The sequence below is a fragment of the Phodopus roborovskii genome, unplaced genomic scaffold (genome assembly GCF_943737965.1).
Source record: "Phodopus roborovskii unplaced genomic scaffold, PHOROB, whole genome shotgun sequence".
NCBI classification, from domain to species: Eukaryota; Metazoa; Chordata; class Mammalia; order Rodentia; family Cricetidae; genus Phodopus; species Phodopus roborovskii.
The window spans coordinates 22,278,679-22,302,000 of NW_026126540.1; the positions used below are offsets into that span (position 1 = coordinate 22,278,679).

The 23,322-nt window shown below is 44.8% G+C and overlaps 2 protein-coding genes across 2 annotated transcripts in view; one reads left to right on the plus strand and one right to left on the minus strand.

Annotated features, from left to right (window-relative positions):
* Nucleotides 1-3,675: 3,675 nt before the first annotated feature.
* Rxfp4 (relaxin family peptide/INSL5 receptor 4) lies at nt 3,676-4,943 on the minus strand. Its single transcript, XM_051199216.1, has one exon. The coding sequence runs from the start codon at nt 4,941-4,943 to the stop codon at nt 3,702-3,704; it is 1,242 nt and encodes a 413-aa protein (XP_051055173.1). The 3' UTR covers nt 3,676-3,701.
* Nucleotides 4,944-16,544: 11,601 nt separating this feature from the next.
* Khdc4 (KH domain containing 4, pre-mRNA splicing factor) overlaps nt 16,545-23,322 on the plus strand; it is a 28,979-nt gene continuing 22,201 nt past the window's right edge. The window contains exons 1-6 of the mRNA XM_051199508.1: nt 16,545-16,669; nt 17,113-17,332; nt 19,951-20,079; nt 20,431-20,510; nt 22,759-22,811; nt 23,120-23,283. Of these exons, the coding sequence (XP_051055465.1) occupies nt 16,632-16,669; nt 17,113-17,332; nt 19,951-20,079; nt 20,431-20,510; nt 22,759-22,811; nt 23,120-23,283 (684 nt within the window). The 5' untranslated portion in view covers nt 16,545-16,631. The remainder of the gene's footprint in view (nt 16,670-17,112; nt 17,333-19,950; nt 20,080-20,430; nt 20,511-22,758; nt 22,812-23,119; nt 23,284-23,322) is intronic.

The window sequence follows — 23,322 nt, forward strand, 5'->3', positions numbered from 1 at the left end:
AGCCTGGCCATTAGAGGCGCTGCTGGAGCAGGCGGAAGAATGCACAGGTAGGGAGGATATCCCACCTTCCTGGATGGCTAGGAATAGGCCTGGCGTTTTGGAGCCAGTTTAAACATCATCAAAAAGAGGAAATTAAACATCAAGAGGCTAATCAAATCTTGTTCCCATCCTTTAATATGTTGTGAGTTGGGCTCCTGGGCAACTGGGTGGAACAGTCGGTGGCACCTGGAGGTATTGTGGCTTCCCCTCCGCAGGGCACTGCCATTCAGGGATTTTGAGTGGCTAATCATATCCTGGTTACAAAGCATCCCCAGAGCCTGATCCTGGAAGGAGGGGATAGAATAGGAGCTCTATCCATCTGCTGCCTCCCCTTCATTCCGGAAGCAGGCCCCAGCAATCTCCTTCCTGACAGACATCTTAGTTCATTATGGATTTAAGATGGAAGATAGAAACCAAAGGGGACCCTCTGTTCAGGACTTGCAAAGGGGGCGTTGAAGGACTGACCCTTTGGTTAGTGCCCATCTCTTTCCAGAGCTTAATGTTGGTTTCATCCTTGGTTGCATTTCACCTGGGTTTTTGAGACCAAGTATGTCACTGAAGCTAAAGCTTGCTGATTTGGCTAGAGTGGCCAGTGAGTCTCAGGGATCCTCCCGTCTTCCTGCCCGGCACCACTGTATCCAGGGCTTTTGTTTTGTTTTGCTTTTCAAGGGTTTCTCTGTAACAGTCCTGGCTGTCTTAGAAATCGCTCTGTAAACCAGGCTGGCCTTGAACTCTCTGATATCTGCCTGCCTCTGCCTCCTGAATGCTGGGATTAAAGGTGTGCACCACCAGCACCTGACCTTCCAGGGTTTTTAATATGGGGTGCTAGAGCTTGATCTCAAGTCAGGAACTTGGCACATTTCCTCCACATACTGTACCCACAGCTATCTCCCTGTATTTGTTTTTGTTATTGTTTCTAATTTTAGGAAGAAGTAGTGTGTGTGCTGACATGCATGTCAGTACATGTGTGGAGATTAGAGAACAACTTGTCATACTTAGGTCTCTCCGTCCACCTTAATGTGCATTTGGCAGTCCAACCCAGGTTGCCTGGCTTGTGTATCATGTGTTTTCCCTGTTGTGCCATCTTGCTGGTCCTTTAAAAATTATTTTATCATGTCTGTCTGTCTATGATGTGCTTTGTGTATGTATGCATGACCAGATTTTTTTTTTTTTTTTTTTTTTTTTTTTTTTTGAGACAGGGTTTCTGTGTAACAGCTCCATCTGTCTTGGAACTCGCTCTGTAGACTAGGCTGGCCTCAGACTCATAGAGATCTGCCAGCCTCTGCCTCCCGAGTGCTGGGATTTTAAAGGCGTGTGCCACCACCTCGCAACCAGATCTTTTTTCTGTGAGATTTTCATTATACTCCATATACCAGGACATGTAAAATAATAGACAATACCTCTAGGGCTCCCTTGTACCTGTCTGTCAGCTGTCCTTATTACCTCCTTTCCAAGGTGTAAATAATAGTAACCCTGCCTCTGGCATTGTTGAATCCTCAATGGCCTTAAATTTTTTAGACAGTGTCTAACCCAAGCTGGTCCTGGACTCTTTATGTAGTTTAGAAAGTTCTTGTATTTAAGAGATTCCATCAACTGAGATACATTCCAGGCTCTAGAAAACTGAGCATAGCAGCACCCATCTATAATCAAGGCCAGCCTTGGCTACATATTGAGTTGGAGGCCAATCTGAGCGTGCTTTCTCTCTCTCTCTCTCTCTCTCTCTCTCTCTCTCTCTCTCTCTCACACACACACACACACACACACACACACACACATATACACACACACAGTTAAATTGAATAGATGGCTCAATACAGTACTTGGTATGTAGCCATGAGGACCTGAGTATGGTTCCACTTATCAGCCAGGTACAGAAGCACCTGAACGTCACAGGTCAGCTAATCAAGCCATTAAGTCAGCTCCAAGGTCGGGGGGGGGGGGCGGGGGGAGAGAGACCCTTTCTCAGAAGTAAGATGGAGCTAGCCTGGAGAGCTAGCTTGGCAGTCGAGAGAGCTTGCTAATCGATTATTCTACAGGACCTGCATCTGGTGTCCAGTATGCTGTGCTGAACAGTTTACAGCCATCCTTCAGAGGAGCTAGTGTCTGGCTACTCACCCCACACACATATACATAACTTTTTCAAATAAAAGTATTTTGACAGCTGGGTTGGGTGGCACATGCCTTTCATCTCAACCCTTGGGAGACAGTTGAATCGGCCTGGTCTACAGAGTTGAGTTGTAAAACGAAAGCTTGTGGAGGGTTGAGAAAATGTTTCAGCTGAGGCTGGAGAGAGCTGAGGTTAAGAGCACTGGCTGATCTTTCACGTGATCCAGGTTCAATTCCCAGCACTCACATGACCTCCCCCCACGCCTGTCTGAAACTCCAGTTCCAGGGGATTTGACACCCTCACATAGACATATATGAAGGCAAAACACCAATACACATAAGCTAAAAATAAATTATATATTAAACAAAACTAAAAGCAACAAACTAATATTCACCAATATACATAAACACTAATACAGACTGAATACACACATACACAAAACCATAAAGAAAAGTGCTGAACAGGTAGAGGTCCTTGCTACCAATCTTGATAATCTAAATTCAATCCTTGAATCTCAGATGGTGGAAGGAGAGAACAAACTCTAAGCTGTCCTCTGTCTCCACATGCAGGTAGCATGTCTCCTAGCACAAACTAGTATACTTTTTATAAGAGCAAGATGTGGTGGCACCTGCCCATAATCCCAGTTCTTGGGAGCCAGAAATAGGTGATTCTCTGATCTACACAATGAGTTCCAGGTCAGCCAGGGCTATGTAGTACAACCCTATCTCAAAACAAAACAAAAAAGCAGATAAATTGAAGAAGAGACCTTGTCTGCCTCTGGTATTCACGTATGCAAGTGTGAATACACACAAGAGTGAAGAAAAAGTAAAGAAGGCAAGAATAAGCTACAAAGCTAAATGTGTTTGCACATGCCTATAATTCCAGCATTTGGATCAAGATTAAAGAGTTCAAAGCTACCCTCAGCTACATAGTTTGAGGCTAGCCTGAGTCACATGAGACCCTGTCTTCAATTTAAAAAGAAGAAAACCTATGCATAGGTAATTTGTCTGGCACTCTGCTAACCCTCTGCTAAACCTCAGATGTGTGTGGTGAATAACTAGCCTTTGGTTTCTGATTCTTGGGCCTTTTACCTCTGTCATCCCCACCCATTTCCTTCGATTGTAATTGTGTCCTTCAATGCTTGATTGAATTCGCTATTCTCGCCAGGCTGAACATCCAGTACCTCCTGACAGGCACTGGAGATCCCAGCAAGCCCTACCCTGGCATCTGCCTGCATCATTTCTATGGATACCCTGAGATGATAAACAGCCAAGTGGCCAGAGAAGGCATTCTTGGTTTTGGTACCAAAGAGGCATAATGGATGCCTTTTTTGAAGTCAGTGGGCAGGAAGAACGGATTTCTGACCTGTTAGTCTAGACCCCATAAGGGACATTATCCTGTGCTACTGGATGAAAGGTCAAGATAGTCTGTGGATGAACCAGAGGTTTATTCTCAGTTTCTTTTTACTATCTCTAGAGACAAGCTTTGCCATTCCCACCTTCTGCTTGGGTCCCAGCTTCTAGGTCCTGCCACACCCAGAGTTGATGGCTAAAGATCAGACTTTTCCTGGGGACCCTGCAGCCTGGCAGAGAGAACACCGTCTCCCCAGAATCTGTGGGTTCTGCCCGCGGTAGGTCTCAGGAAAGGGGGTGTCCAGGTTGCATCCTTCATCCAGGTGTCCCTTTGTGTTTGTGCATGTCTTAGAAGGACCACTCTGCTGGGTGCTGGCTGCCCATCTTCCGTCTCCCTCCTCGAGGGCCACTTGTTCCACACAGGCCTTGCTCTGGGGCCACAGCCTTGACCAAAGGTCCCTGAGGGAGCTGACCAGAACCTGCCGAGGCTTGCGCTGGAGGAGACAGTAGAGCACAGGGTTGAGGCAGCTGTTGCTGTGTGCCAAGCAGGTGGTGATGGGAAAGACGTAAGTGTGGATGGTATAGAAAGTGTTGTCCCAGGGCACCAGGTCAAACTTTACCAGAATACCCCAGAGAGTGACTACATGGTTGGGAAACCAGCAGAGGACGAAGGAAGCCACCAGGATACGGATAGAGCGGGCTACCGCTCTGCTGCCCTGCCACTGTCGAGGCCTACATCGCTGCTGACGCTGTAGAAAGGCCAGCAACAGCAGGTAGCTGGTGGTGATGATGCCCAAGGGCACAACGAAGGCCAGGATTACCCTCTGTAGCTGGTATGCCCCCAGCCAGTATCTGCTGGGAAAACGCAGAAGGCAGAGGTGCACACCCCACAACTCACCCTCAGCCCCAAAGATTGCTGTGGGTACAGTCATCAGGGCAGCTGCTGCCCACACTGCCAAGGTGACCACACGGGCCCAGAAGACAGAAAGGTGACTGCCTGGTCCCACAGCCATTGCCACCACCCAGTATCTGGCAACACTCAGTGCTGTGATTAGGAAGATGCTAGCATAGATGCTGAGGACAGTGGTCGTCAGGACTATCTTGCAGAGGGCACTTCCAAAAGGCCAGTGGAAGTCCAGTGCTGACTCGGTTGCCCAGAAAGGGAGAGTGAGGGCCAGTCCCAGGTCTGCCAGAGCCAGGCTGAAGACAAAGGTGTCAGAAGGTGGGCCAGGTGCACGCTGAGCACAGTTACCTAGCACCCACAGCACAGCTAAATTTCCCAGCAGGCCGGTGATACCTACAAGTCCGTAGGCCAGTGCAACCATGATCCTCAGAGCAAGGAACTGGGCAGGCATTGCAGCACCGTCAGTACTCAGCACGCTGTCTCCAGAGCCATTGACCCCGAAGAGGGTGGGCAGAGAGGCAGAAGAATTGGATGTGGCCATCACAAGGCATTGGAAGTTGCTGGAGCAGAGCAGAAGGGCCAGCAAGTGCCTGCCTGTCTGCTGGACTGGCAGGCGCCACAGCAGTCTTAGCAGGAGAGCGGAGAGGACCTGGAATCTGGGTGTTGGTCTGGAGCTTTAAGTTGCAGGAGCCCCTGCCTGTGCTCACACCTAAGAGGGAGGGGTGTGGGTAGAACAGCCTACCTCTTCCCTGTTGGACAACGGTCCTGGGTGGCGCAGTACAAGGGAGGGATGTGTCCATACTGCAAACATGTGCATAACAGAGAGGAAAGGAGAGAAACCGGAGATGTCTGGAACGACAGAACCAAACCAGAAGTCCCTGTGAGCAGAGTGCAGAGAGCCCTCTGCTAAAAGGAGAGCTCTTGGAACAGGCTCGGGAAGGAATGTGAAGTTAAATCACAATGGAAGTCAGAGAATGACAGGAACAGACGTGTCTGATGTCCCACAGCTGCTGTGTCCTTTTGAGCGGCTTGCATTAACTTCAGGCTGAAAGTATCAAAGCTCAGTCCAGAGAGATAGTTCTCCATAGGTAAAGGGGCCTTCTGCCAAGCCTGATGACTTCCGTCTCCAGCATCCACACAGGGGAAGGCTAGAACTGACACAAACTTCCCACTGATCTCCAGTCATGCTGTAGTATCTCTCTCTTTCTCTCTTCTCCCCCCTCCCTCTCCTCTCCTTTCCTCTGTCTGTCTCTCTCTCTCTCAATCTCTCTCTCTCTGTACCCCTACCCAGAATGTTAAAAAGAAAATATACAAAAAAAAAAAAAAAAAAAAAAAAAAAAATCAGTGGGGTTGCCAAATGCCTGTGGTCACTGCTATCTGCAAGGCAACTGGATCACTGGAGCCCAACACTTGAAGGCCAACCTTGGCAATAACAAGACATAGTCTCAAAACACTAAATAAATAGGGCCATGGAGAGGGTTCAGTGGGTAAAGACCCTTGTAGTGCAAGGCTGCTGAGCTGAGTTTAGTCCCTGAAACCTACATAAAGGTAGAAGGAGAGAGCAGGCACCAGAGTTCTCTCTTGACCTTTATAGATGCACAGTGGTATGCATTCTTAACACCACCAAATTTAAAACACAAGATTAAATGATTTAAAGACCGGGTTTGATGGTGCTGACTCCCTCAGCTTGGCCTACATAACAAGTTCCAGACCTGCCAAGGTCACATGTTGAGACCCTGTCTCAAAAAACAAAACAAACAAAAACAAACAGGTTTTGGGCTTGATAAAGGAGCCTGCTTGCCAAGTCTGACATCTTGAATTGGGTCCCCAGGATCCACATGGTAGAAGGAGAGAATAGACTCTGGAAGTTGTCCTCTGACTTTTGGGAGCATTCAGTAGCACATTGCACATCCATGTCTATGTATGCAAGTAAATACCATTTATACATTTTTTAAACTGGGGCTAGAGATGCTTCAATTATTACAAGTATTTATTGCTCTTGAAGATGACCGGAGTTTGGTTCCCAGAACCCATATAGCAGCTCACAACTATCTGTAACTTCCAGTTCCACAGAATATGACTCCTCTTTTAGTCTTTTGGGCACTAGGCTTGTATGTGGGGCATATACATACAAACATACATACATACATACAAGTACTCATACATATAAAGTAAAAGCAAATCCTTACAAAAGTTAAATTAGAGGAAAATATCCCATTGCTCTGGTGTGATGAGCTAAGGTGAGTCAGTACCTTGTATGCCTTTGCGTGGACTATCAAAGGTGAAGTTCAGAGTGTTTGTAGTAGAAGGAAGGACAATGAGCAGCTATTGTCATCACACCCAGGGAACACAGCCAACTAAAATTAAGAATTCATTGCAGTGCCATGTGACCTTGGTGCAAACAAGGGGAGGGAAAGGAAAAGGAGGAAGTCACAGCTTCCTGTGTACCGTTTCTGGGTACACCAGCACTGTGTGGCTGGAGGTGGATGGATCTGTGCATGCTTTCAGCTCTCCTACTGTATCATTCCGCAGTCCTGGCGACCTGTACCACCCCCACTACCCCTTCATCTTTTTCCGTGGAGTCAGAGCGTAGTCCTAAACACATTCCTTGTCCCAAGCCCCACTGTGGAGCTCTGGACCCCAAGACAAGCGTTTACCACACCTCATCCTGTCTTCTCCCCATGAGCTCAGTCCCAAATGCAAAAATGCCTCAGTAGGTCACCCCTTCCCCTGCCCACATCTCTATTCATTGCAGCAGCTGTGATGGAGAGAGCAGGGAATGGGGAGGTATGAGTGAAATGTTTTTTCAAGAATTCTGACAACAACTCAGCACCTTTCTGCTGGCCCAGATAGTAGTAGCATCTGATACTCCATTCTCTTGGTGTGCTGGGGGAGGCGAGGGGCCTTCCTGAGAGTCCTGAACCCACATGAGAACCCCAGAGGTGAGCAAGAAGAAGGTGAGACAAGAATGGCAGAAAGGTAGTGCTCAGCCCCAAGCCAGGAGAACCCAAGGGCTACCTGCTGACATCATAGACTGAGTCTGCCTCAGGCCAATTACTCATCTCTGGAGGCCATGCTTTTCTGTCAGAATTATGTTGTCAGTCTAGCAGTTCAGGTGGCCTAGATGCTGGTATAGCAACTCAGCAACAGAGTGCTCCCTTGCTTGGTGGATTCCTCCAATCCAATCCCATCACTTGCACCCAGGACCAAAACCAAAACTGTGGAGCTTAGGCTGGGGAGGGACTTCACTGAAGAGATACCACGCAAGCATGAGCGTCTCTGTTCAGTTCCCAGGAGCCTATGCGGCGTTGGGCTCAGGAGAGAGCACCTATCACCCCAGGATTTCCCAGGCAAGATGGGAGGCTACATTGACCACTTTTCTGTAGCTGTGGTTAAATGTCATGGCCAAGGCGTTCTTTTAAGGGTAGTTTCTTTTGGTTTATGTTTCCAGAGGGTTAGAGTCTGTCATGGGTGGGAAGCATGGTGGCAGGCATGGCGCCAGGAATGTGAAACAGAACAGTGGTGGGACGAGACTATAAACACTGAGCCTGTCCCCCAGTGACATTTTTCTGACAAGGCTTCACCTCCCAAAGGTTCCACAACCTCCCCAAACAGTTCCATTAACTGAGGTCCCGGTGCTTAAATATCGGAGCCTGTAGACATTCAAACCTCTACAGAGGTGGTCCTGGGAAATTCATGAGCCAGCAGCTATGGATAAACAACAAAAAGACCATGTCAAGGCAGAGAGTCAAGACCAACACCTGGCATTCTCAGGTGAACTCTGAGATGGTAAGTATAAATGCACACACACATCACACATCATACACACATTTTAAAAATAGATTTAAATGTAATTTTGGTATATTGAATTTATTTTCTCTTGATTACAGAGGAGATTAATGAATGGGGTGTGGCTGTAAAGATGGCTCAACAGTTAAAAGTGCTTGCTGTGTCAGGCATTGGTGGCACACACCTTCAGTCCCAGCACTCAAGAGGCAGAGGCAGGCTGAGAGGTCCTATTTCTAAGAGGTCCTGTTTCTTTCTAGTCTAAAGTCTTTTTCTTTGATCAACACCATCAATACCCCCTTGTGGTTATGGTTATGTTTTTCTTTTTATTTTGTTCTCTCATCCATTTATTCACTATCTCAGCATTCCCTTAATACATACTACTATGCTAGATGTTGTGGAGATGCAAAATATGACCTTACTGGAAATTATAAACATCTTGAGATGGAAGAAAACTACCAAAGTGGCTGACTCCATTTCTCATTTCATAGAAAAGGCTACTGGGGAGTGATGGTGGACTCTTGAATCAAGATAAATGCTTTTTGACTCCTAGAATGTCCTCTTTCTGGGCCAACCAGATGGCTCATTGTATAAAAGGATTTGCCTTACAAACCGAAAACTTTAGTTTGATCCCTAGAACCCAAGCTAAAAACAAACAAGAACTCCTAGATGCAGTGGTAAACATCTGTAATGCCGGACTGCTACAGCAGAAACGAGAGAGTGGAAGCAAGACGGCTCAGCCATGAGTGCTTGGTGTTCTTGCACAAGACTGTGACCCCAGGTCCAGGGCACCCAGGGCTGCCTTGTGACCTCCACAGGCACCCGAATCCGTGTGCTCAGACCCACAAACCCACATACACATCAATTTTGGTTTTTCAAGGCAGATTTCTCTGTGTAACAGCCCTGGCTGTTCTGTCAATTTGTGGACCAGGCTGGCCTCAAATCCCGAGATACACGTGCCTCTGCCTCTGAGTGCTGAGATTAAAATCCTGTGCTACTAATTATATTTATTTTTTGTTTGTTCTACTGGCTGTCTCACTATGGAACTCACTATGTAGGCCAGGCTGACAGACCTGCCTGCCTCTGCCTCCCAAGTACTGGGATACTGGGGTTAAGGGTGTGTCCTCCAATGCCCAGCCCAGCATATAGCTTTTTTTCTATTTTCTCTTTCTTTCTTTCTTTCTTTCTTTCTTTCTTTCTTTCTTTTTCTTTCTTTCTTTCTTTTTGGTTTTGGTTGTTGTTGCTGCTGCTGTTTTTGGGACAGGGTTTCTCTTATATTTTTTGGTTGTGAGCCTAGCCTTTAATGGCTGAGCTATCTTTCCAGCCGGACAGGATTTCTCTGTAGTCCTGGCTGTCCTGGAACTCACTCCGTAGACCAGACTGGCCTTGGACTCAGAGATCCACCTGACTCTGCCCCCCCCCAATGCTGGGATTAAAGGTGTAAGCCACCACCTTCCAGCTCCAGCACATAATTTTTTTGTTGTTGTTTTTTTGTTTGTTTGTTTTTCCGAGACAGGGTTTCTCTGTGGCTTTGGAGTCTGTCCTCAAACTAGCTCTTGTAGACCAGGCTTGTCTCGAACTCACAGAGAACTGCCTGCTTCTGCCTCCTGAGTGCTGGGATTAAAGGTGTGTGCCACCACTGCCCAGCTCCAGCACATAATTTTTAAAAAGAAAGAAAAAAAGCCCCTTTCTCAAGAAGCTGGAAGTAAAGAAGTAGCTCCTGGAAGTTGTACCTGCTCGCGACATGCACACTCATGGGCACACAGCAAACACACAAATAATAATAATATAAAGAGCTGAGGGTTGGAGAGATGGCTTCTCACTTAAGAGCACCTGCTGTTCTTACAGAACACCCAGGTTAGGCATCCACATCTTGCCTCACAACCTTTTCCAATTCCATTTTTAGGTAATCTACTATCCTCTTCTGGCCTCTGAAAGCACTAGGCACATATGTAGTGCACATCCATATGTGCACACAAAATATCCATACACCTAAGATAAATGAATCTTTTAGATAAAATAACAGCTGGGCATGATGGCACACATCTTTAATGTCAGCACTCTGGAGGCAAAGGCAGGCCAATCTCTGTGAGTGTGAGGTCAACATGGTCTACATAGTGAATTCTGGGCCAGCCAGGATTGCCTAGTGAGATCCTGCCTCAAAACACCCCAAAATGTAAAAAAAATCTCTTTAATTTTTTTTGTTTATGTGTATGGGTATTTTACCTGCATGTATGGCTGTGTACCGAATGCATGCCTGGTGCTTACAGAGCCCAGAAGAGGATGTCATATTTCCTGGGACTGGGATTACAAGTGGTTGTAACCTTTATGTGGTTATTGGAAATTGAACCTAGGCCCTCTGGAAGCACAGCCAATGCTCTTAAACACTGAGTCATCTCTCCAGGACAAGAAGATAGTCTTCTCCCATTGCATCATGAAAGACCTTAAGTATCACTCATCCCTTCCTCCTTTCTAAGAGCCAGAAGCACCAGTCCTTGCCCTTGGAAATCCCCAGAGTTACAAATGTCCCAGAGTTACCAGGACAGCCAGAGAGACATTGATAACTTCTCTAAAAATGGGTTCTTCATTTACAGTTGCTGAAGAATGAGAAACCAGAGTCAATAAAAATGCTTTTGTTAGCCCTGTCTTCATATCACCTTATGGCACAATAATTTACCAGCATAATTAACTCTCTTGGTTATAGTTAGTGAGCTGGTTCCAGTAGTCTATGTTCCCAGCCTTATATGAGAAGCTCTCCCCACAAGTCCATCTGAATATGCACCCTGTCCCTTCAGTCACGCCTCTCCTGTTGTCCTTCAAAGACGGAATTCCTAGAGATCTGCCAAGAACACTGGAAGGACTGAGCTAGCCTCTTCAAGAACCAAGACAAGGGAACCATACCTGCATTTGTCATTGAAGGCAAAGATTAGACCCTTGGGGAACAATAAATGGTAGGAGTAGGAATCCTAGGCTACCTCAGTTCCATAATTTCACATCGACCCAGTCAACCACGTCTCAGGGTTTCTGTTGCTGTGATGAAGCATCGTGCATTGGTAACTTGGGAAGTTTGCCTATACTTCCACATCCCAGTCTGTCACTGAAGGATGTCAGGGAAGGAATCAAGGCAGAGCCTGAAGCAGAGACTGTAAAGAACACTTTATTGGATCTCTCCTCCTGACATGCCTTGCTCAGCTTGGACTGCTTCCTTTTCGTTTCCTTCCTTCCTTTTTTTTTTTTTTTTTTTAAAGACAGAATTTCTCTATGTAGCTTTGGTTGTCCTGGAACTCACAGCAATCCTCCTGCCACTGCCTCATGAGTGCTGGGATTGAAGTTGTGGACCACCACCCAACTCAACCTGCTTTCTTATAGATCACCTGCTTAGATATGGCACTACCTACAGTGAGCTGGCTCCTCCCACATCTGTCATCAATCAAGAAAATGCCCTTTAAAAAAGAGAAAAAGAAAGAAGGGAAGATGCCCTATACATTTGCGTACAGGGCAATTCTATGGAGACTTTTTCTCAAGGTTCCTTCTTTCCATGCGAGAGAGATGGCTCAGTGGTTAAGAGCACTGACTGCTCTTCAAGAGGACCTGGGCTCAATTCCCAGCATTCCCATGGCAGCTCACAACTGTCTGTAACTCCAGTTCTGGGGCATCGGACACCTTCACACCAATGCATATAAAATAAAGTTAAATAAGTTATCTAATGCTGGGCATTGGTGGCGCATGCGTTTAGTCTCAGTACTCGGGAGGCAAAGGCAGGTGGATCTCTGTGAGTTCGAGGCCAGCCTGGTCTACAGAGCTAGTTCAAGGAGGATAGGCTCCAAAGCAATACAGAGAAACCCTGCCTCAATAAACAAAAATAAATTATCTAAAAAAAAATTCTTCTTCCCAATTGACTATAGCCTGTGTCAAGTTGACATAAAAAGTAGCTAGTAAAAGCCACTATTGTTAAGGTTTTCTGGAAAAGATTCAGGTTACCTATACTCATGGCATGGTAGCTCTAATGCAAAGAGACACGTGTGTTCTCTCCCTCACTCTCCTCTCTTCTGCTTACTAAATTTTGGAATGCTTTCAGATTTATAGAAAAATTGTAAAGGTATGTTCAATACACTTAAAAACTACAAAGCTCAGAGATTGGAGAGATGGCTCCTACAGAGGACCTGGGTTTGATTCCTAGCACCCACCTCAGGTGACTCACAACCACCTGCATACTGGCTGGTTTGGTGTGTCAACTCAGCACAGTTAGTGTCATCAAAGGAAGGGGCCTCAGTTGAGAGAATGCCTCCTTGAGATCCAGCTGTAAGGTGTTTTCTCATTTAGTGATCATTGAGAGAAGGCCCAACCTATGGTGGGTGGTGCCATCCCTGGGCGGGTGGTTCTGGTTGTAGAAGGTGGGCTGAGAGAGTCAGGAAAGCAAGCTAGTAAACAGTGGGTCCCCTCCATGGCCAAAGCATCAGCTCTTCCTTCTGGGATCCTGCCCTGTTTGAGTTCCTGTCCTGACTTCCTTCATTGAACAGCAATGCTGAAGTGTAAGCCTAACAAACCCTTTCCTCTAACTTGCTCTTTGGTCATGGTGTTTCATCAAAACAATAGAAACCCAAACTAAGACAGCCTGTATCTTCAGTTCCAGGCGATCTGATGCCCTCTGGCCTCTGAAGGCACTTGCATATAAGTAGTGTACAAAAACTCACTCGGGCATGCATATATAGAGAGCAAACAACAAAAATCCTGCTGGAAAGCAGGGCTGAGTGTGCTGAAAGCTGAGGATCAGGAAATGGAAAGAAAGAGGATCTGAGTTCAAGTTTTTGGTTTTCTTTTGTTGTTTTTGTTTTTGTCAGTGTGGGTTAAAAAAATATTGATTCAGGTGTTATGGCACATGTCTTTTTTCTTTTTTTTTTTTTTTCATGTTTGTTGTCCTGAGTCAGGGTCAAGTCACAGGGTACAGCTCTGACTGGCCAGGAACTCCCTATGTTGATCAGGTAGGTCTACAATTGATAGAGTTTTATGTAAAAGTTCACCAAGAAGAAGAAAGACAGGAAGCACTGGCAAGAAAATATAGTATAACAAGCCTTTTCTTCATAAGAAGTACCATATTCCAGCTCCTTGAGCTAGAAATGTGTTATACAGATCGTGTCCCTCTGTCCTTACTGTGCCAGGGTTAGAGTGGGCTTAGATCTAGAATGTGTTTATTTCTCAGAGGAGGATGTTGGCAACCGTAGTAGGTGTGGACCTAATCCCAATGCTTAGGAAGTGGAGGCAGGAGGATCAGAAGTTTGAGAACAGCTTGGTTACATAAGATCTAGTTACAAAGCAACCACAGCAGCACCAACAAACCACTGAATTACTAGAAACTGGGCATGGTGGTACATGACTTGACTCTTAGATCTTGGAGAGACGTGGCAGGAGGATCACAAGTTCAAAGTCAATTTAAGACAGGTACCTGACATGTGAAGTTGGTGTTCTTGTTTAGCTGTTGGTGAGAATTTATGGGTGTAGTTCCTGACATTCTTAGGGTATACTAACTCACAGCAAACTTCCTGATCCTCCTGCTTTTAGGACCTTTCTGTCCTCTCTTTGGCAATGTTACCACTGTCTTAGATGTGTCCAGTCTGGGCTTCACAAGTCTTCATTTTGATTGATTGTGGTTATTCTGTTATGGGCTTTATCTATTCCTTTCTTTTTTTCTTTCAAGACAGGGTTTTTCTGTGTAGCCTTGGCTGTTCTGGAACTTACTTTGTAGACCAGGCTGGCCTCAAACTCAGAGATCCTCTGGCCTCTGCCTCCATAGTGTTGGATTTAAAGGCATGTGCCACCATGCCCAGCCAACTTTGTCTATTGCAAAGATATTTCCTTGATGTGGAGTGAGGATAACACTTAATTCTGGGTACAATGATAAACGTTTAATTGTTAGGAATTATGCTGTATTTTTAAAAAAGATTTATTTATTATGTATATGCTGTTGTGTCTGTATGGATGCCTGGATGCCAGAAGAGGGCATCAGATCTCATTATAGATGGTTGCAAACTGTCACTGCTAGGAATTGAACTCAATACCTCTGGAAGAACAGCCAGTGCTCTTAACCTTGGAGTCATTTCTCCTGCCTAAACTGTGCTATTTTAACAAAGTAGTTGTAGGTTCATGTATAATTGTTCTTTCTTATCAGGACTGCCAGCCCACAAATGACAACACAGAGATTTATTAATTATGAGTGAGTGGCTATTAGCTTAGGCTTGCCCCGTTAGCTCTTTTCGTTTCTTTGTTTTTCAAGACAGGGTTTCTCTGTGTAGCCCTGGCTGTCCTAGAACTTGCTCTGTAGACCAGGCTGGCCTTGAACTTAAAGAGATGCACCTTCTTCTGCCTCCCAAGCACTGGATCAAAGGTGTGTGCCACCACTGCCTGGTTGTCCCATCAGCTCTTATAACTTAAATTAACCAGTTTAAATTAGTCAATGTTCGTCTTTGTGGCTCTGTTACTTTTATACTATAGAGCCCATCCTGTTTCCTCTGTGTCTGGCTGGTTGCTCCACTTTTTTTGTCCCCAGAGTTCTCTGCACAGAAGTCCCACATATACTTCCTGCCTAGCGATTGGCCATTCAGCATTTTTTGTTTTTGTTTTTGTTTATTAGACAGTGTTTCTCTGTAGCTTTGAAGCCTGTTCTGGAACTTGATCTGTAGACCAGGCTGGCCTTGAACTCACAGAGATCCCCCGGCCTCTGCCTCTGCCTCCCTAGTGCTGGGATAAAAGGAGTATGCCACTACCGCCCAGCTTGGCCATTCAGCTTATTACAACAATCACAGCAATCCATCTTCACACAGTACACTAATATCCAACAATATTCAAGTCGTTTCATATAGTACCAGCAGGACCTGGTATAAAAAAAGAAGAAAAAGAAAAGAGAATTAAAAAAAGAAAAAGAGAGCAGAGGTGGCAGTGATGGTTCATGCTTTTGAGAGGCGGGCGGATCTCTGTGACTTTGAGGCCAGCCTGGTCTACAGAGGGAACTCCAGGACAGCCAGGGCTACACAGAGAAACCCTGTCGAAAGAAAAAGAAAAAGAGAAAAAGAAATGACTATAGAGTCAAAGCTGTCTTGATACATTTTAGACAAACACAACTATTTAAGTCTGATGTTCTCTGGCAACTTCATTTCCCTCAGGACTTCTTATTTACTTTTTTTGTGATGTTGGCAACTTTGGGGTAACTCTGCTTCACATTGTCTTGTCCTGCAATTCTTTCCTATATCAAAGACAGACACTGTTGTCTGGAGTCCTGGACCTAAAATTTTAAGGGACTGCCTCGCGTTACTCAGGCTACTATAGATGATACCACAGAGCTGTGCCTTCATCCTTACCACATTGGGTATTTTACTTATTATATGCCAAAAGAAAGAAAGAAAGAAAGAAAGGCTATTATTTAGATTTCACTATTATTAGTGAATTTTATTCTACTAATTATCTGAACGTAAGCGTAAGCAAGCATCTCTGTAAGGTAGCATGCCGGTTCCCCCTCCCCATCAGAAGTATACTTGCATAAATGTTGAGGATCCGCTGTTTTCCAGATTCAACTCAAACTTCTTAGCATTCAAAGCTTTTCACTATGTTGAAAAGCCAGCCAAGCACAAACACACAGCCCTCACAAAAGGGAATTTCATAACCTGTGATTATTAATCTGCGCCGTGGCAGTGACAGCTCTTTTAACTATTTTGTTTAGCGCCTCTTTCTATATTTACTTATGTGCTGGGAGTTTGTCCTCCACCTTCCACTTTGTGGGCTCCAGGGATCGTCAAGTTTGTCCGCTGGTGCCTTTACCCACAGTCTAGCCTTTGCCTCAGTTTTTTAAATGCCCCACCACGCCGAGCAGTTTTTCTTCCAGCTTTTGCTTGTTTCATAACTCCAAGCGCCCTCGTTTTTGTCAAGATCAATGTTATGCTCATGGCCACTAACACCACCACAACAGAAGGTCCTGCAGCGGGTTGGAGTTTCATAACCCCAAGATAAAGAAAAGAGAAAGAAAAGGCAATTGTGCAAACGACCTTTGGAAAGAAACCTTTCCTTTTTAACAAACAGCTAACTGAATCGTGAGGTGGGCTGTGTCGCGGGACTCCACGTGAGCAAACTGAATTTGGAGAACATCGTTTTCATTTTCTCACATAAATGTCGTGCCCATAATAAAGATGGATTCTCCGAGCGCCGACCTCGCTTTTATCAAACGTAGCAGCCATTCTTCTTGAGGGCAAAGGAGCAAGGCGGAAAAGTCGCCGGCTCACTTGTCTCGGAAACTCCAGACGCTTTAAGCTCCCCGACAGTCCAATCGGAATCAAGATTTCTCACCGGAACCGCCCTACCGCACGGCCGGAAGAGACCGTGCGTCAGAGCGTTGGGGCGGAAGCGGCGGGAGGGCGGTGGTGGGTAGTTGGCGGGTGGTTGACTAGAGCCGGCCGCCATGTCCGCAGGGAGCGCGACACATCCTGCAGCTGGCGGGTAAGGGCTTCGCGGGCCAGGTGGGGTAGCGAGCACGGGCCGGGGAGAGGGAGGCCGGGGAGGCTGCGTGTGGGTGGGCTGGCCCCGAAGTAGGACGCGTCCGTACGCTCAGGCCGGGTTCTGGAGAGAATGTTGAGCAGGCCTCGGGCGCCTGGAAAAAGGCCGGCCAAGGTGCGAGGGAGACGGGAACTCGGTGTTTTAGAAGGGCGAGCCAAGGAGAAGGCAGACGCAAAGAGCCTGCCGGGGCGGCTTTGAGTGACTGGAAAAGAATTGTTTTGGAAAGGGGCTGAAAGGAGTAGGAATATGGGGGATTGTAACTGAATTTTTGATCGGGAATTCTGTAGTGAACATGGAACATGACAGGCAAAATGGAATAGTCTGTACTAAGAGAACAATACAAAGGAAGCCTTTAGGCCCCAGTATTTTCCTTTTCCTACCTGTAGGCGCCGCAGCAAATGGGACCAACCGGCTCCAGCCCCGCTACTTTTCTTGCCGCCAGCGGCCCCAGGTGGGGAAGTCAGCAGCAGCGGGGGAAGCCCTGGGAGTGCCACTACGGCTGCTCCTTCAGGAGCTTTGGATGCTGCTGCTGCAGTGGCCGCCAAGATCAATGCGATGCTCATGGCCAAAGGGAAGCTGAAACCATCTCAGAATGCCGCCGAGAAGGTATCCCGAGTGGAAGACGCTTTGCTGTTTGTAGTTTTGTCGCTTTTCAGTTTCATAATCATTCAGGCTAATGAAGGTGAAGACGGAGAGTGAAGACCACCTTTCAGATCAGCCGGATGATATCTTGTTAAACTGTTGTTGTAAGGGAGAGGGTTTTTGTTCTTTGTTTGAGACAGGGTTTCTGTATATGTAGACAAGGCTGGCCTGCTAGCAGAGATCCTCCTGTTTCTGTCTCTCAAGTGCTGGTGATGACAGGTGTGCTCACATGGTGAGGTCGGACAATTTTAGTTGGTGTTGATACATTTATGAAGGAACTAGTTTTGTGCTTATAAAATTGACTCAATTCTTCCTTCCTTCCTTCTTTTTTTCTTTCCCTTTTATATTTATTTATTTATTTTGGGTTTTTTGAGACAGGGTTTCTCCGTATTGCTTTGGAGACTGTCCTGGAACTAGCTCTGTAGAAAGGCTAGCCTCGGACTCCCGAGTGCTGTGACTAAAGGCGTGCACCCCAATGCCAGGCTTTGACTCAATTTTTATAGTAATTTAAAGCAATATGTTCCTGATACATGAAGTTCAGGTAAATCAAGTGAATGTTTTTAGAAGTATTTATTTTGTATATGTGTCTTGGTGTGGCATTTGGTTTTGTATGTGAGGGATCTTGGGATTGAACTAAAGTCATCAAGCTTGGGAGTGAGCACCTATACCCTCTGAGCATCTTGCTAGCCCCCAGGTGAATGTGTGTAGTGCATCATGTGACACACGTCAGGAGGACATGCAGGTGCACAGAGGTAACCTTGGTTCCAGCTTGTTGAGTCAGGGTCTCTATTCGCTGCTGAGTGTGTCAGGCTAGCTGTCACTTGAGCTCCAGGGATTCTTCTTTCTCTGCCTCCTGTCTTGCTGTAGGGGCACTGAGATGACTGACACAAGCTTCCATATCTGGCTTGGTTCATGTGTTCTGGGAATTAAAGAGTTTTCATGCCTGGTCCTCATGAGTGGTCATCACTCAAGAGCTAACATAACTTTTAGAAATGTTATATTTGAAGCAGGGCAGTGATGCATACATCTTTAATTGTAGCAGAGGCAGACAAATCTCAAGGCCAGCCTGATTTACAGTGATTTCCAGGACAGCCAGGGCTACACTAAGAAACTCTGTCTTGAAAAACAAACAACAAAAATTATCTTTAATTAGATCTAAAATATGTATTTTAATGACTAAATATGAGCTAAAAATGGAGAAATAATTTCTATTTCAACTGTTTTGTTCTTAAATTAAGAGCATTAGTTGGTTATTTTATATTTCCAGAGTAATTAAATCTTCAAAGTGAAGCTTTACTTTGCCATAAAGTACAAAATAACATATAAATCCTAAAAAAAAAAGAGTTGCAACATTATAGCTTCCTAGTGGTTGAAAGAGTTATATGTATTGTATGTTCTTTCTACTGTTTTACTCCATAAATAGCAGATTGACCTCTGACTTTTAATTCACCTTCTTGTTTGTCTAGTTTCTTTTTTTTCCCTCTTTTTTGATTTTTTTTTTTTCGAGACAGGGTTTCTCTGTAGCTTTGGAGCCTGTCCTGGAACTCATTCTGGCTGGCCTTGAACTCACAGAGATCTGCCTGCCTCTGACACCCAGTGCTGTGTGCCACAGATGCCCAGCCTGTCTAGTTTCTTAAATACCATAAAAATATATGAGGTGGCTGTAGTGTGCTTGGTAGAGTGCTTACATAGAACAGAAGAGGCCTTGGGTTTAGTCCCTTGGACACAGTGGTCCATCCATAGCTACATGTCACATTTCAGGTCATTTGGGTTTCATGTGATCCTGGGCTGTATAACAAGACCTTGTCTAAAAAACAAAGAGCCAAAAAATAAAACAAAACAAAAAGAACAAAAAAAAAAAAAAAAAAAAAAAAACAAAGGCCTAAATTACACAGTATTCTGATCATGATTTTTTAATTTTTGCTTTATTTCAAGACAGGGTTTCTCTTTATAGGAACTCTGTAGACCTGGCTAGCCTGCCTCAGCTTCTGGAGTGCTGGGACTAAAGGTGTGAGCCACCATGTTTGGCTGCAGTCAGTTCTCTTAACTGCCTGGCAACCCTATCTCTAGCCCTAGTATGCACTTGTGCCATAGTTATGAGGAGGTCACAGGAATGCTTTGTGGAGGGGAGTGTGTTCTCTACTTTATTCTTTTTTTTTCCCCCTGAACTTGGGCTGGTGGATCATGCATGACAAATGCCTTTATCTGCTGAGCTGTCTTGCCAGCTACGATGCCTTAAATGGCCTATGATGCCATTTAAGTGAGATTTTATTTTTATTTTTTGACATCATTTGTGAAAAATAATCAGATTAAAACATTTTTGTTAGGTAAAAGGAAAAACTAGAAAGTAGGTGGGACTTGAGATAACTAAATCAGACAACTAAATCATAAAAAGTTTTAATTCAACCAGGTGGTGGCACACATCGTTAATTAATACCAGTACTTGGGATGTAGATGCAGGCCTGGTCTACAGAGAAAGTTCCAGGATAGTCAGAGCTGTTACATAGGGAAACCCTGTCTCAAAAAACCAAAACAAAACCCCTCTTAATTCTTTTTTTTTTTTTTTTTTTTCTATTTTGTAGCTTCAGGCCCCTGGCAAAGGCCTAACTAGCAATAAAAGCAAAGATGACCTGGTGGTGGCTGAAGTAGAAATCAATGATGTACCCCTCACGTGTAGGAACTTGCTGACCCGAGGGCAGACTCAAGATGAGGTGTGTGGGGCGTAGAACTCTTTGAGAGGGTGGCAAGGGATTCAGAAAGATATTTCTGGACACAAGTATTCATGGGGAGGTTTGGAACATAATCAGCATTGGGTTGAACTGAAGAGGGTAATGATGAAACAGACATGCATGACTTCCCTGTGTGGGTTTGATGCAGTCACAATTTCAGATACAGGACAATTTGTATTTGGTGAGATGAATGGGAGAAATAGTCCTGCTGTCTTCGGTAGAAATACCTTAATACTATATTAGTTTTATTTTTAATTTCATAATTATATGTATTTGTGGTGTTTTAGCACTTGTCTATCATCATTTTTAATAATAAAATGCTTCTACTTTTAGATCAGTCGGCTTAGTGGGGCAGCTGTGTCAACTCGAGGAAGGTTCATGACGACTGAGGAGAAGGCCAAAGTGGGACCTGGGTGTGTATCTTGTGGTTTGAGGAAAGACGAGATGTCCATTTCATGATTTCTTTTCTTAGGGAGTCTGTTTTGCTAGTAGTTTGAAGAACGCTGCTGTTGGATTTCATTTCATACTTTTTTATGAGAGAAAACGTGAAAGAATATTATAACGATTAATGCTTAAACATTTTCTCTGGGCTGGGGAGTATCCTTTTTCCTTTTTTTTTTTTTTTTTTTTTTCTTGAGGCAGGGTTTCTCTGTGTAGCACTGACTATCCCAGAACTCATTCTGTAGTCCAGGCTGGTCTTGGAACTCAGAGAAATCCTCCTGTCTCTGCCCATTGAGCACTGGGATTAAAAGTGTGCACCATCACCACCTGGCTTTTACTTTTTTGGACAGGCTTATTTTTCAACTCTGAATCATTTCACTAGCTCCTCATTAGCTAGCTTCCTATTCTTTCCTCTTTTATGTGTGTAGGTGCACAAGTCCTTGTAAGGAACCAGGTTATCTTTCTCTATCTTATATTTTGAGGCAGCCTGGCACTGAAACTAAGGGTTAACATTTGACTAGGTTGGCTGGCCAGCAAGCTCCTATTATGTGCCTGTTTTCATCTTCCAACTCTACAGGCACAGGCACTAATGACGAGCATTTTTGTGGTTGCCAGGAATTTGAATTTAGGCATTCTTGCTTTTACATCAAGCACTCTTTACCTGCTGGGCTGCCCATTTTTCTAGCCTCTTAGAATTTTTTTTTTTTTTTAAATGGGAATCACTTTGTAGTCCATTTGGCCTCAAACTGATGGTGATCTTTTTACCTCAGCTTGAGTGCTAGGATTATAGTTACAAGCGACTGCACCTGGTTATTATTTTGTATTTCTAATTTATGTATGCGCCTACTTGTCTGTCTGTGCCATGTGCATGCAAGTCCCCATAGGGACCAGACAGGAGGGTCAGATTCTCTGGAACCAGACTTAATAGGGAGTTGTGAGCAGTCTGATAGTGCTGGGACTGAGTGTGGGTCCTCTGAAAGAGCAGCAGTGCTCTTAACTAGTGAATCATCTTTGTAGTGTCTTACTTTTTTTTTTTTTTTTTTTTGCATTGATTTTGTTTTTCAAGACAAGCTAGAACTTGATTTGTAGACCAGGCTAATCTTGATCTTTGGGATCTGCCTGCCTCTGCCTTCCACGTTCTGGGGCTAAAGTTGTGCATCATCATGTCTAGCTCAGTTTCTTTTTATTTTAAGACGTTTTGCTGAGTTGCTGAGGCCGATGTCAAACTTGTAGTCCTCCTGTCTCTTAGAGTACCTGGGGTTAGAGGTATGTATAACCAGACCCAGTACCAATTTGAGCAATGAGAATAGCTGTAGTCTGGTGCTTGAGAGGTGGAGACAGGAGGATTGCCATGAGTTTGAGGCCAGTCTGGGGTACATATGGAGATCCTGCCTCAAGAAACAAATAGCAATAAAATTCAAGAATAAATTTCTAAAACTGGGTTTTTTTTTTTGTTTTGTTTGGTGGGTTTGGTAAGGGTCACTGCTCAGTCTGGGTTTGATAATCATGAACTGTGTGCCCTGTTTTATTCAGTTCTGAGGGCTTCAAGTGTGCAAGGCCAGTGCTTTACTATCTGAGCTCTACTCCTAGTTTCTGAATGTTTGTAGAAATAACTTAACAGCAGGTCCTTTTAAGTGCCACAAATTAGAACTGATGACCCAGAACTGGAGAGATGGCTCAGAGGTTAAGAGCACTGACTGTTCTTCCAGAGGTTCTGAGTTCAATTCCCAGGAACCACATGGTGGCACACAACCATCTATAGTGAGATCTGGTGCCCTCTTCTGGTGTGCAGGCAAATATGCAAACAGAACACTGTATATGTAATAAAAATAAGTAAATAAAAAAAAAAAAAGTAACCCATTTAACTCCAGGTTTTGACCAGTTCAGGATCAGCCTTTATGTGTGGGGGCCCACGGACAACCTCGGTTATTGATCTTCTGAAGCTGTGTTTTTCTTTTGTGTATGTTTTATGTACAGTAGGAGCTGAGAATCAAACTCGGGTCCTCAAGAGCTGGAACTGGCCTGGGACCATCAAGCAGGCCAGGCTGGCTGACTAGTGAGCCCCAGGGTTTCTCCTTTCTTAGTTCCTCAGTACTAGAACTGCATGCCTGGCTTTTTAAAAAAGGGTTTTAAGGAATCAAACTCAGGTCTTTCCTCTTACTAAATGATCTGTCTCCTCAGCTCAGCTCAGCGATCAATCTTATATATTTCTTTTTATAGGGATCGTCCATTGTACCTTCATGTTCAGGGGCAGACACGGGAGTTAGTAGACAGTAAGTAATTTTTGGCTTATGTGTGACTTCTATATACAAAACTTGGAAATTTGAAACTATGACAAAAATCAATGTACAGTTCTTGATAACTGCTCTTTAACTGCTGTTTATGAATTTTATCAGTGGTATATGAGGCTTTATAGATGAGATTTGCAAATTTATGCAGTCTGAAAATGGAATTGAGTTTTATATAATTGAACAGTGGCCTGTGTTTATCTGCTAATCAGTTCATTCTTTGTTATGGTTAGCTTCTGAGCTGTATTTCTAGCCCCTTTGTGTAGTATCTTACTGTCTATTATTTTCCCTAGGAGCTGTAAACCGAATCAAAGAAATAATCACCAATGGAGTGGTGAAGGCTGCCACAGGGACAAGTCCAACTTTTAATGGTGCAACAGTCACTGTCTATCACCAACCAGCTCCCATTGCTCAGCTGTCTCCTGCTATTAACCAGAAGCCTGCCTTCCAGTCAGGAGTAGGTTTTGGCAAGGGGTGATTTGTTCTATAAAAATGT

Excerpts from the sequence above, each read along its gene's own strand:
- Rxfp4 (XM_051199216.1), bottom strand. The coding sequence starts at position 4,943 with ATGGCCACATCCAATTCTTCTGCCTCTCTGCCCACCCTCTTCGGGGTC.